The 13,294-nt window shown below is 33.2% G+C and overlaps 1 protein-coding gene across 8 annotated transcripts in view; it reads right to left on the bottom strand.

Moving 5' to 3' along the window:
• The window catches only part of RYR3 (ryanodine receptor 3), a 193,441-nt gene that overhangs the window by 130,810 nt on the left and 49,337 nt on the right, over positions 1-13,294 (bottom strand). For 5 of the 8 annotated variants that reach the window (XM_039705017.1, XM_039705019.1, XM_039705022.1 and 2 more), the window contains exons 3-10: positions 12,958-13,065; positions 11,604-11,678; positions 10,510-10,588; positions 7,958-8,070; positions 7,508-7,607; positions 6,339-6,432; positions 3,176-3,250; positions 2,159-2,315 (exon numbers count right to left, since the gene is read on the bottom strand). In XM_039705017.1, coding sequence (XP_039560951.1) covers positions 2,159-2,315; positions 3,176-3,250; positions 6,339-6,432; positions 7,508-7,607; positions 7,958-8,070; positions 10,510-10,588; positions 11,604-11,678; positions 12,958-13,065 — 801 coding nt within the window. Of the gene's footprint in view, positions 1-2,158; positions 2,316-3,175; positions 3,251-6,338; positions 6,433-7,507; positions 7,608-7,957; positions 8,071-10,509; positions 10,589-11,603; positions 11,679-11,984; positions 11,997-12,957; positions 13,066-13,294 lie in introns of all 8 variants that reach the window. The other 3 variants (XM_039705015.1, XM_039705018.1, XM_039705016.1) reach the window with 1 other exon arrangement.

Below are 13,294 nucleotides of genomic sequence, written 5' to 3'. Positions count from 1 at the left end.
GGTGTTGACCCTATCTGGAGCAAAAAGTGGGACTAGATGGCTTCCCAGGGTCCTTCTTAATCAGAATTATTCTATTAGTCTAAGGGATGGAGTGCTGTAAACAGACAGGTATCCAGCACCCTATTTTTAAGAATCTGTACACAGCTGGAATGCAGATATTAGACAGACATCTTGAAATTTCCCTGAATTCATGCCATGTTAAGGTACATGCAAATGAAAAGGTTTCTTCACAAACCAATAAAATGTTTATAAGTACATATATGCAGAAATTAAGATTAAAACACCTGCATGTATATATTTAGTCTATCTATACATCTATGGTCCTTTTCCTCCCAATCGGTGTGCAAGCAGCACTTCACTTTAAGAGCCCTTTTCCTCTTACAGTCCAAGTCAATATTTGGGATTTATTCCCTTTCCAAACATCACTTTTCTTTCTTCAGAAAAAGTTACCACTGCTTGCTCCCCTCACCTTTGGAAACACTAATGTCTCCATCCATGTGCAGCTCTTACGTGCCCAGACAATAAATAACAATTCTTATTCTTGGCACCAAATTCATACCCTATCATGAGGTACAAAAATTATTTTCTGTGTAGGACAGCACAAATGGGACTGTATGATGAGACACTGAGCTTTGATTTAATATGAAAATGTACATTAACAACCATATTATGTATAAACACAGAAGGCATGAATGACTTCTGCATAATCAATTACTACTGTGCTTTAACCTGGTCATTTTGGACACTGCACTTAATTTTACCTCAGCAAAAAGAGTAAGAAAATAGGGCATGTTTACTCAATGTAACAGAAGTCATTTTATGAATGTGCATACATAACCACTAAATTTACATACTCAAAATTTATACGTTTATATGCATAGATTAAAATATTGGAAAACAGCAGGACAGCTGGTGTCCAGTTAGGCAGTGAGTACATCACAGGAATTTTAACTCAATGTTTAACCAGTAACTGTGGCACTCCTGTGATACTCACCATTCTTACCAATGATTTTCCCATAATGGCAAAAAATTACATCTGTAATAAATTCTCCAGTACAACATCATATGTACAATCTATAGTGCATAGCCTTTACACTGAATAAAAAATGAAAAACTATGTTGTAAGTAAATCTAAACAATCTAAGAAAATTTCCTGACAGCTTTTCAATTATTTTGATTGGTTAAAATAAAAATTTATGAAATATCATATGCAGACACACTAATAAACAACATTATTTTTAACATGCTAAAAAGAAGTATTTGATTTATTATACAAACAAAAGTCTAGCATTTGTCAATACTAGAAAAATGTCTTACTGTTAGATTTTATCTACTTAGAACTAGTTTTAAATTCTTTCTTTTTGGGATTTATTTTTTCTAAAGGATCATATAGCATTCAGAATTATGTGGAAAATTTAGCTTTTTTTAGTTAATAAAAAACTTCATTGTAACAGCTATGGTGACTATAAGTAAAATCATGAAAGAACATAAAAAATTTGGATCATCTTTGATTATAAAACCTTTCACATCCTAGGGAAAAAAAAAGGTATTAATTTTGCCTACCTCCATAATCATTCTTCATTGTCTCTCCCTTGTAATGTTTTTTCCCAGCTGGAAACAATGAAAAAGCTAATAACATGCAATTAGCAGCTCACTAAAGAGCATAATTTGAAAACATATGGTTTAAAAATCATTGCTATATTTGCCTTACATTTAGGAAAAATTTGATTGAGTTCTGTTCTTATCAGCACACTGCACAAAGAATAGCAACTGAACTGAATTCAATTTAATTCAATTATGACAGATAGATCTGGAATGTTTAACACTCTAATGAGATTCTGTCCAACTAAAATAAGTCTATAATTATTAAAGTATTCATATTAAACCACCATATCTTGCAGAGTATTCGGTTTTAATTTGCTTTTTTAAAACTGGTTACAGTTTAGTTTATTCAAAAGTTTATCAATCACCCTTATTTTTCCTCCATGAGACCTTTGTTATTTTTGACACAGGTTGTTTACACTTGACTTTAAATGCACAATCCCTAGTATTAGCTTCAATTTAGAAATTACTTGTAATTTCTAGAGTTGTTGAAACAATTCAGATTTAGTCTTTGAGTGCTCCACATTCAGAACAAATTTGCATGGTTTTTATTTACCTTTGTTGCTCTAAAACAAAAGGCTGTAGATGCTGTGTCTGACTTTTCTCTGTCTAATATTACTACTCCTTCATCCTCATTCAGAGCCAAGTATTTTCCTGTTGTAATGTGTCGAAGACGAAAAGGCTGCCCCCATCTGATGTTACTTCCACTCCAGCTAAACATAAGAGACATCAAAAAATAGTTGAAGTAAGTAGAACATTAGGTTTTAAAAGATGTTCAGAAAACAGAGTATGCTATATATATATATTCCTTTTTTTGGTTCTGATTACTATACTTGCATTAAATCAGACACGAAACTGTTAACTCATTTGCAAAGGGAGCCCTGGAAAGGGTTATGGCTTCCATCTTCTTGTTTCTACACCCTCTCTCCATCTTATCAGGGTGTTACATATGGTGTCCATAAAAACATCCTACGTGTGTAGATTAACTACTGTATTTTAGCTGACTGACTAAACAAATTAAACCTAAGGGGGGACTTGACATGCCACAGAATTATCCTACGTCTGTATTATGAGGGTATTTCACTTACAATCACATACACAGCAAGGGTAGAACAAACATACAATTCAGATGGCCATCAAATGCCATAGATACTCTTATGTGATACATTGAAATTTCACTTCCAAGGAAATAACAGACAGACAATCACATAGGAAGGAAATAATCTTTAAAAATCCCAAAAAAACCCCAATAAATATAGAAGGGGTAGGTATTATTGCTCTTATTTCCATTCATGCTTATAAAACTCCAAGTAAAACTAGGAATGCATTTCACTTTTGGAAAGAAGCAATGCTTTAAGTACACATATATCATAGACAGTACTGCTTTTGATATGGGAGACAGAAAAAAATCCATTCTATCAGAGTGCATTGCTTTTTATTATTGACAAAGAGCTTACTAACACATATCATAAAGTGTGGCAAATATATATTCTGTATTAAGTACCTGTAACAATCAAATCTCTATTAATATAAGAAAAGTTGCCAACCAAAAAAGGTTTTAAAATATCAGTACCTTATTCGAAGGGGTTCTACTCTCCACAATGACCTTGCTCGAATGCCAGCTCCTCCAGTTTCATAAAATACTTTCCTACAGAAAAGATTCAGAAGACCATCTTCTTGTGTTTATTTGTGCTTCTATAGAATTTATAGCTTACTTCTCTGGAAACTATACATGACTCACTACCTTTTTTCCCAGTAAACAAATGTCAATGAATGAACAGAAGATTCCTACTCATCAGTGAGACTATGATAAACAAACCAAATATCCCAGGTAAATTAGATTATTTCCAATAAAGCAGTTCCTCTCAGGAGCTGATAAAATGTCTAGCCTTTAATGTGGCTGGGAAACTTCTTCTGTCATTTATTCTGCCATAAAAATATGTAATTCCTACAGTTCCCAAGATATTAATCTACATTACCAATGGTTTTAAATACATACCATATTTTAAAATAAAGATATACATTTTCAGATAAAAACAACAAGAACACAACATCAGAGACTTCATTCCAAAAATTATTTCTATGATTCTTATTGAAGGGCCAGAAATTGTAGTGATAACAAGAATTCTGTATTATAATCCTCACAAAATCAATAATGCATTCAGAGAAATAAAAAACAAGAAAGGAAAGGATTAAGCCTTTACTATAATTTAGTTTTCTTGAACTATTGGCTGAGGATTGGTAATGTCTAGTGCCTAACTACACATTGCTAACATTGAGTTCTAGTGCAGCAAATAATATTCTACCCAATAATCAAATATAAACAAAGAAAAACTATGGTGGATTAGCCCTGTTCACAGGAAGTTTTAAATATTTTATTAAATGTTTTATTAAACATTCATGTTTTGTCATCTAATCACCAGAAGCTGTAGATATTTTCTCATTTATAATGTGTATATAAGAAATATAATAGCTAATAGGATAATAGGAAAGGTCTGAATGCCAACCAAAAGATGAAAAACTTTCTTACATATTATTTCTCTGAGAAGGACTAATCCACCCTAGCATGCACAGAGGCTGGACCTTCAATAGTACTTAACTGTCTGAAAAAATGTGCAGCAAGGCAATTTAAAATCTGCCTTCCTGCTCTGGCAAACTCGACTGAATACAGCAAATGCATGCATGAAGATGTCACAATCTAGATGTTACATAGCTGAATGAAAGTAGCAGCTTGAAATGCGGATTTTTAACTAGCTTTCCAAATTGTCAAATTCTTTTCCTATTTTTGACAGCTAGTAGGCAAAAATTTAAAAAGCTGTTTAGTATTGTTCTTATGCGACTATGGTCCTGAAAATCAATTTTTGAAGCAAAAGTTTTATTTTTCTGAACAAGTATTTTATCTGAACATGTATTTCTGCACATTCTTCTTACACTTAAGGATCACTTTTCTGAGCAAAACCAATAAAATCCAGGACAAATCATAAAGTATACTGGAGCATGGCTAACCATTTGCACCCAACAGCTTTATAAGATGATGGTCTTGTATTTACACTTCTACTTTACTGAGGAGTCACACTTAAGGCACACATGTGATATCAAATATTTCAAAATATTAGTTCACCAGAAGAGCAAGAATAACTGTTCCTCATAGTAAAGGTAGTAATATTCCCTACACGTCTTGCACGAAAAATATTGGTACTCTAGAATAAAAATAAACCAAAAAATCCCTAGCTTTCAACTCATCTTTATTTCCAGTCTCTATGAATTTGATCTTTCAAGGTCATTTCCAACCTGGGCTGTTACATGAGTCTCTGTATATACTGAATGCACAATAAATATCTGGAGCTCTCCATTTTCATTCTATGTCTCTGGTCCTGCTGACCTTACTGATTTTACTTTTGGCAGACTCTAAATCCTAGCTAAGCTCAAAACCAAGTATGCATTTCCACTCCCTCTGGCCTCCTTCACGTCTCCTTGACCCAATGCAACCATTTTCTCTCTAAAGGACTATCATAGGTGTAGTCCAGTATCATAGAGACAGCTCAGTTCACCTGATATAGTCATAGTCTCTCTTCACTTCTTATGCTTTTAATTTCTATACATTTAAAAAATTCAGCTCTTTTTCCAGCTTTCTCTATATGTAATGCTGGACTAGACGTAGTGACCTGCTCTTTGGTAACAAAGCTGCATGTAAAAAAGAATTGCTGCTTTTTCACAACAGCATTTTTCCATCTAATTGTTACCATGTATCCATCTTTTTTTCTCTCTTGCCAAGCCAGTCTTTTTGATGTTCAATATGTCCACCCTAAGTATTTCCATTTGATCTGTAGAAAAAGACCTTAGGATTCTTGTCAGAGAATAGTCTCTTTGTGATTTTTGAAAAGCATTATTTACAGACGCATTCAAAAAAGATTTTTGTTTCATGAAAAGAGAAATCTTCACTCTTGTCTAACAATTCACAGAGTAAATTTTTCTGGTTTTCAGTTTGGGTTCCTTTTAGGACTTGGAGACACTTTTACTCCTCAGAAATATATACATGGCAAATTTCGAGCTGACAAGTTTACCTGACATAATTGAATGTTACTTGTGGTATCACATTACCTAAAGCACAACTTATTTGCCCCAATAGGTAGAAAGGGCTTATTTGTTGAAGATGATTTTTAAAGCTAGCAGGTTTGTATAGTAAAATTATTAGCTTGCTTTGCTTCTGATTAACAAAAAAAGAATACAGAAAAGTTCAAATAATAAATCAACGTAATAGATGATATATGTAGATATAAATGTAATACAAAAGTAGTTTAGTCTAGCTAGTATGATGTAATTTTTTAACATGTTATTCAGATTTGAGAAAGATTAAAATTTGCAAAAAAAAGTGCAAAATATATAAAATATGAAAGTCATTGCAGAGGCCAAACTTAGAGATTTCTCATGGATTTTTTTCACGGATTTTTTTTCACATTACCATCTTCCTGCTAACACACCTACTTGTAGCAGTATGAACTAGAGACAAGCTACATAACAGGATGAAATCTCAGTGAAAATCAACTACTTAAATTTCAACAATGAAAGAATTCATGACTGATTTTCAGCTCAGTAGGTCTCAATTTCTTGTACAATGTCACTGCCTAATTAAAGACTGCTGTAAATAGTGTTAAACCTACCTAACCTCAAATTCAACTGACATCCTCTTTCCTTTCTGAAAGAAGGAAATGTTAAAAAAATGCACCATCACTTACTTGTGCTGTGAATCATTCTGGTCTGTAGATGGAATTGTCAAGCACTCATCATGGCCATGGAAAAAACGTACTACATGCCCACCAAGAAGATATCCTGAAAAAGAAGCTCAATTACAAGCTAAAACATTGAATATGAAAATAACTCCTTCATAAAAGTTAAAAAAATTCAAGACCCAGATATGATTTTTTCCGCATTTTCACTCATAACTGAATCTAAATAAGAAAAAATTGAATGTGTCAACATACTATTTTTAGTACCTTTTATTAAAAAAATATTTCTTCTAAAAATGAAAACAAAACAAAAGCAAATTTTTAACATTTAAAACTCAAATTAGGATTGTGAGACAGAAACTGAAGTTAAAATCTTTAAAACAACAAAAACAATTATGGCTTTGAAAATTGAATGCTTTAGTAAAAGCCAAATCAAATAGATAATACCATTGTTTCCTCCCCCTTAATACAGTTTAAATTATTTCAATACAAAACAGTTTCATGACTTCATAATTTGTTTCTGAAATTTATCATTTGTGTCAAAATCTAAGGTGCACAGTACCAGCAGGAAATAGAGGGCAGAAAACCACTTTGCAGATCTGAAGATTATTTTTAATGGAAACTAACTTTCCTACCCATTAAAGAGTACAGGTCAAAACCAGGCACTCTGCCTCATGTTAAAAATGAAAAGACAAAGAAGGTGTAGGAGAATGACTCATCAGATCCTAGTCCAAACCATTCTGACCTTGTAAGTGAAGTTATTGCCTTTTAAAAGAGCACATATTAAGGAGGAGGGGTAGAAGGAAGCCTTCATACTCGCCAGCTGATTCAACATACATTTGTAAATGAGGAAAACTGTAACTGACAATTACCATCTTGACATTTAATATAAAAGTCAAAGAAAAGAAACAAAATGTACTTTTCTTTTATTTATATTTTCTTTATGGTTTTACAAATATCACTGCATTGTCTAATTCCTAATCCAGTTTTAGACTCAGCTGATGTACCTGCATTTCCCTGTTTTCAAGAATTCTCCTCTCTCAAGCTCCTTTTCTTTATTTTCATTAAACTTTTTCGTTGACATTCTGAGGGGAATTTGTTTTTTAATTTTCCTCTTTATCAAAAGCATGTAAATTAATCTAATTTATATCCATATCTAAATAAAAAAAATGGCAAACCTTCTGTGATGTTGCTTCCTGAGCATATAGGATGTACATTCCACAGTGTCTGCATAAAGGAGGCATCCACCTGAATATTTCCATTTGACACGGAGAGATGCTGAAACAAGACAATGGTAACAGGAAACAATGAAAATTTTGCACTTAAAATATTTAGTACATTAATTTATCAACAGAGGAGAATGTATCATAAAGTAAATACACACATTTCTTCTAAAATTAGTATTCTTCTAAAATTTGGGGAAAAGGTGTGGAAGCAGTCTCGCCCTGGAGGACGGACTCACACGCACACAAACAACCCTTTCAGTGCAGAAAAACAAAAATGCATTACAACCATTGCTCCCTAGATTAGAAGAAAATAATTCATGAGAATCCCAACCAATCTCCGATATCCCCACAGAACTTTGTATTTTCCCACCATTTGACCACCAGCTAAAGAAACAAACTCACCAAGTATCTTTCAGAGGACACGCTGACCAGGATAAGGTCATCACCTATCCGAACTTTTTCTCCTTCTGACCTTTGCTTAGAAGCAGGGTGTATTGTCCACCAGCATGCCTCACCTAAAGGACAGAGGCACTAATCAAAGTTCTACAAAACAGACAACTCCCAAGAAATCAAAGGATATCTTTATACAACACTAAAATATCATTATAAAAATTGTCTTGTGAGACATTAATCTTATAAAATCACATCATTACTCTTTTCAGTGATTTTCCATGCTTTTCTTTTTCCTTGAAACTTTTTGTCATATAATCTTTGGCATAGATTATATTTTCCTTTTCAAGTACTTTTAAAGGGATTGTTTACAAAACACCACTCAAAACTGCTCTCCTTTGGAGGCTCTCCTTGCCAGGAAATTGCTGACACCTATCTTGGTCCTATTTATCACCTTTTGTCTCCTCTTTTTTTAATGGTCATATTTAATTCACAACTTTCTGTATCACACAGCATAACAAACTTGGAAGCAGTTCCACTAGCCCTAGAGACCATATAATTACGAAATAGCCAAGCCTAAGGGTGACAACCATAGAATGTTTCCTACAGATGAAATGTAAGATTCCAGGTTGCTCTGCACAGACACACACACATGCACACAGAGAACCACACACACAGACATTCTGGGAAGATTACCTAGTTCATTTCACAATTTCTCACTCTTCAGAGTGTGAAAGATAAGACCTTGAGGAAAACAAGTTGAATAAGACTTTCTCACCAGATAATGCAAAGTGAGGGGAAAAAAAGACAATTGGGTTGACTCAGAGTAAAAAAATTTGTTTGATTAAGATATTTCATGTAAAACCTCCTTAAAACAAAATTTGAAGGTTATGAAACTAATTATCATGAAGACAATAAATAGAAGTTACATCCATATAGATGTAAGATGCTAAATCTTCAAAGGGAAAAAATTTTTATAGGCACTGGCTTGTCCTTCTGCTATATGAAGAATACTTCCTGCAGCAGATACTGATTCATTAGAACAGTTTCATAGGTGAGGGAGTAGAGCAAGGGGAAGTGATAATACGGCACTCCTTGTTTTTGAGCTTTCCAGACAAGCAGTTGTTATCAAAGCCCTCTGTGCAGAAATACAACTAAGCTTTTTTGAGTCTTACCTATGTGTACAAGGGTTTTGTTGTGTATGTACAGTTAAGCAAATACCAATTAAACAACTACAGATACTTGTTATAAAACCCCATAGACAGAAGCAGATATATGTACTATAATTCTTAAAAAAGCTATAAAATTTTAAAAATTTATTTCACTGAAACTATTTTAGTAGTGATTAAACACACATATTCCTTTTATCACAAACATTCCTTTTGTCAACATTCTTAAAGAAAATGTTCTCCATCTAAGGCAAAAAAGAAAGACAGCCAAGGAGCAGTCAGCTAATATCAGTCTAAAGCAATCTTCTGTGTGGCTATAAACACCTGAAAGACAAACTTCACTCATTCAAAAGACAAACTTCTGTAGAGAGTCACCTGAACAGATTCAAAGATTATGACTTACAAAGGTTTTAGCACCTACACTGCCCGTGCCTCCCCATCATCAATTTGTCTATTTGATTTTAATTTATTTTCAAAATAATGATAAAACAATAGAAACCAGATTTATATTAACACAAACAGTATTTTGTTATTTCAGCTGTGCGTGAATGAAGTGCGTATACAGGTACTTAAGTTTTCCCTTCAAGACATATGTCTGGGCCCAATTATTACAGAGTCACCTGTTACTTTCTGAGGAGTACTCATCACTTTCAGCAACCATGAGCACTCTGTACTCAGCAGCATGAAAATCTCTTTATGGCTCTTTTTGGCTAACTTACCTTTAAATTTATTTAATATAGCTCCAGTGGCAACTCATAATTTATATGCGTTTTCATGGAAGCACATTTTTTTTCACTATATTTCTATCACCAGTAATGGTAATGGCAGTACTCCCAGAAATACATTAATTAGATTTTAAATCTTTCTCATAATGTCAGGTTTGTGTTGTATCTCTTCTACTTTGTCTCTTTATTGGTTTGTCCATATTACAAACATATTTCTATCCAGTTCTTTTAACAATGTGTTCATTGTTACATATTTTCTGGTTCCCTGCACTACAAGTTGCAAATATCTTTTGTTACCTGGTTACAATGTATATTGTGAATACACCAGTACATGGCTTTTCTGTACTCTAAGTGTCAAAACAAAACAAAACAAAAAAACCTAAACAAAAACATAAAATTTGTTTTATTCAACATACATTTCTTACTTTGACCATTATCATGCATTTTATTGCAGTTGTGTTGTCAGTTTAATTGCAAGACTCTCTCACATTCTTACACAAAGTAATTTAATGTGCTGAAAGTTGCAGTACTGTCATTTCTTTCAGTCATTTTTTCTGATGAACACATAAGGAAGGATCCCATTCATAAGCTTACAGTTACACTAAACTCAATGCCTCTTCTAAAACCAGAAATGGGTAACCCATTCTCCTTCAAAAATAATTTGCCATACCTGCTGCATTTTCTCGTAATCCCACATCAAATGCAAGTTTATCTGTCTGGGATCTTGATGATGTTAAACATGTCAAATACTGTTTTTAAGTGATGTTATTGAAAAAAAAAACAACAAACAAACAAACAAAAAAACCCAACAGTATCCATTAACACACATATCAAATTAATACATTGACATTACTTCCTCTTACTATCATATTTGATGTTTTCAGTGAGTTAAAGGTGATGTTGTTATTCAAAAGCACTTCCTGAACTTTAAACATCAAAATCTACTGCAACACATTTCCACTTCAGCTGTGCAATTTAGCTTCTACCTTCTGAAGTTTCATACAGCTCATCAGATAGGAACAGGCAAACATCTAATTACAACCCTATCATAATAAATTTGATTCATGAAAACATTAAAAAAACATACCAAAAGGTAGTAATTACACTTGCAGCTCTGGTATATCAAGGCAACTATAATTTTCAAGGTTCATAAACATAAGCAACATAGAAGATTAATGTAGCATTTGAAGATTAATGTAGCATTTTCTAGTACAAGAAAAAGGAGGGAAAGCATTTTCCTGACTTCTCATTTCTTCAGCCTGTATTAGGTGTATTTATATGAGCCCTAGTAGGTCAAAGATGCAAAACAGCTGAAATTTTTCAGTTGTAAAACACAGTATGATGAAATTTATACAAGGCATCCTGAAGACAGCATCTTCATGGGCATAATCCATGGAAATTATGGGATGTCAAATGGAACACCTTATCTTATAAAATATGATGGGTAAAAAAATAACATATATCAGAACAAATTAATTTGCTGTAGAAGTACTTGCTAATGGAAGTATCATTAAAATGGATTCCTTAAAGACACAGAAATAATAGATTTTAGGAGCTTTTCAGCTACAATTCTGAATTAGATCAAGAATCTGAATTTAAATAAGTCTATTGCATTGAGACACCATAATTTATTAACTTCTTTCTCATCTAGTGCAGAAGATAGCTTGGAAAGAGCGTTATTCCAAATTTTTAGGGTTTTTTATTTTAGTGAAAAGACATTTCTTATCTGTGCTACTCATTCAGTGCAGGTGCTCCCCCACTTACCATTTCACTGAAGGAATGTCGAAGCAGTATGGCGTGGCCGTACAGCAGGGTCCGGTGGCCACCCCCTTGGGCTGCCTGCAGAACAGGATGGAGAAGGTCAGAACTCCACTGCTCTGAGAGGACCATGATCAGAACTACACAACAGCATGGAGAGCTGTGGCAGTTCAAGGAAGGAGTGCAAATGTTCCAACAAATTATGAAAGGTACACACTGGGGAAAAAATAATAATAATGAAGTCGATGCAGCAATAGCCAAATATCTGCCAAAGGAAAAAGTGTTGTTCTTTGACAAAGGCTTTTATTGTTACCTAATTTTGATTATGATTTAGTAAAACACAGTATTTGCAAAAACATATTTTAAGTTAAATAAGATACTGCTTACCTTTCTTATAAACTTCATGCAGGCATTAAAAAAACCAAAACAACAACATAAATATATATATACACAAATACAAATACACATATACATATATGTATGTGTATATATATATACACACATATATATATAGAAACTGAAATCTGAAAGAGAAAATAATATACTTACCATCCAGAATAGTTTAAGCATATACTGAGAATATCTACTTGTTGATATTCATCTTTAACATAATTCAGATTCCTTAAACAACTGTGTCCACAGTTTTAACCAAGTACAGTTATTAATTTTGAATATGTAAAACTATGACAAGACAGGGAGTGGAAAAACTGGATTTTACATTTGCTTTCTTTAAAGCAAATTTCTTTTTAGTTCCTTTTGGATAGCATTTAAGGTCAGTTCTTGTCCTTGGATTCATTTTTTATATTTTTTTAATTTTCATCATGGCTTATTTTATAGAGTGCAATGTAATTTCAGAAATAAAGAATCCCACTTTTTTATGCAGTGGAAAAGATAAAGTCAACATTAATGAAGTCTGAAAACCATGTATGCAAAGCTTGACAGTGCAAGATTAAAGGTGATATAACTCCATCTTTCACATCTGTGCAATAATATGTGCCAGTTAAAGATCTGAAGCACAGAATAAGCCATTAGGTTATGAAATAAGTAAATCCATAGAGTTTTATCATGCTTTGTTTGTAAAAGAACGAAAGTTCAATTCACTTTGATTCAGCTGAAATTGGAGAATTAGGGTCAAAGCAATCAAATTGATGATATTTCTTGATCTGTGGATCACAATTATTCAAAAGAGTTGCACCAGCTCCTCACTGCTGTAGAGAAATTAATGTGATTACAGAAATGGAGCAATAATGTCCCAAGAATACTGCAACATCAGGATCCTCTTCTAGAAAATCCTGGACAGGGAAAGAAATGAGGAAAATCTGTATTCAGATTTAACATTCTTTGAGGTCAATTTACTTACCCCTTCACTAGCATTTTCTCCTGTGCTGGCCAGCATCTCCTGAAGGGCTCTGACAGATAGCGACTGTTCAAGGACGAAATTACAGACACAAAGGTCTGGAGGGACATACTGTAAAAAATAAATTAAACAGTACATGAACAGATCAGCAGAACAGGTGAAACAGTATGAAAAGTGTTTTGGAATATGCATTTATTTAAATTTTTGAATCTATACTTAATGTCTATGCTATTTATTTTTTTTTAGGTACATGCTACTCTCCTGTATGAAAACAATATAAATGCATTCTTCATGAATTCACAACACAGCACTTCTACTTTCCTTGAGCTGTATTCCTCAC

The sequence above is a fragment of the Passer montanus genome, unplaced genomic scaffold (assembly GCF_014805655.1).
Source record: "Passer montanus isolate IOZ18808 unplaced genomic scaffold, ASM1480565v1 scaffold18, whole genome shotgun sequence".
NCBI classification, from domain to species: Eukaryota; Metazoa; Chordata; class Aves; order Passeriformes; family Passeridae; genus Passer; species Passer montanus.
Note: the sequence above shows the minus strand (reverse complement) of the source record. Positions and strands in the feature narration are given on the sequence as shown.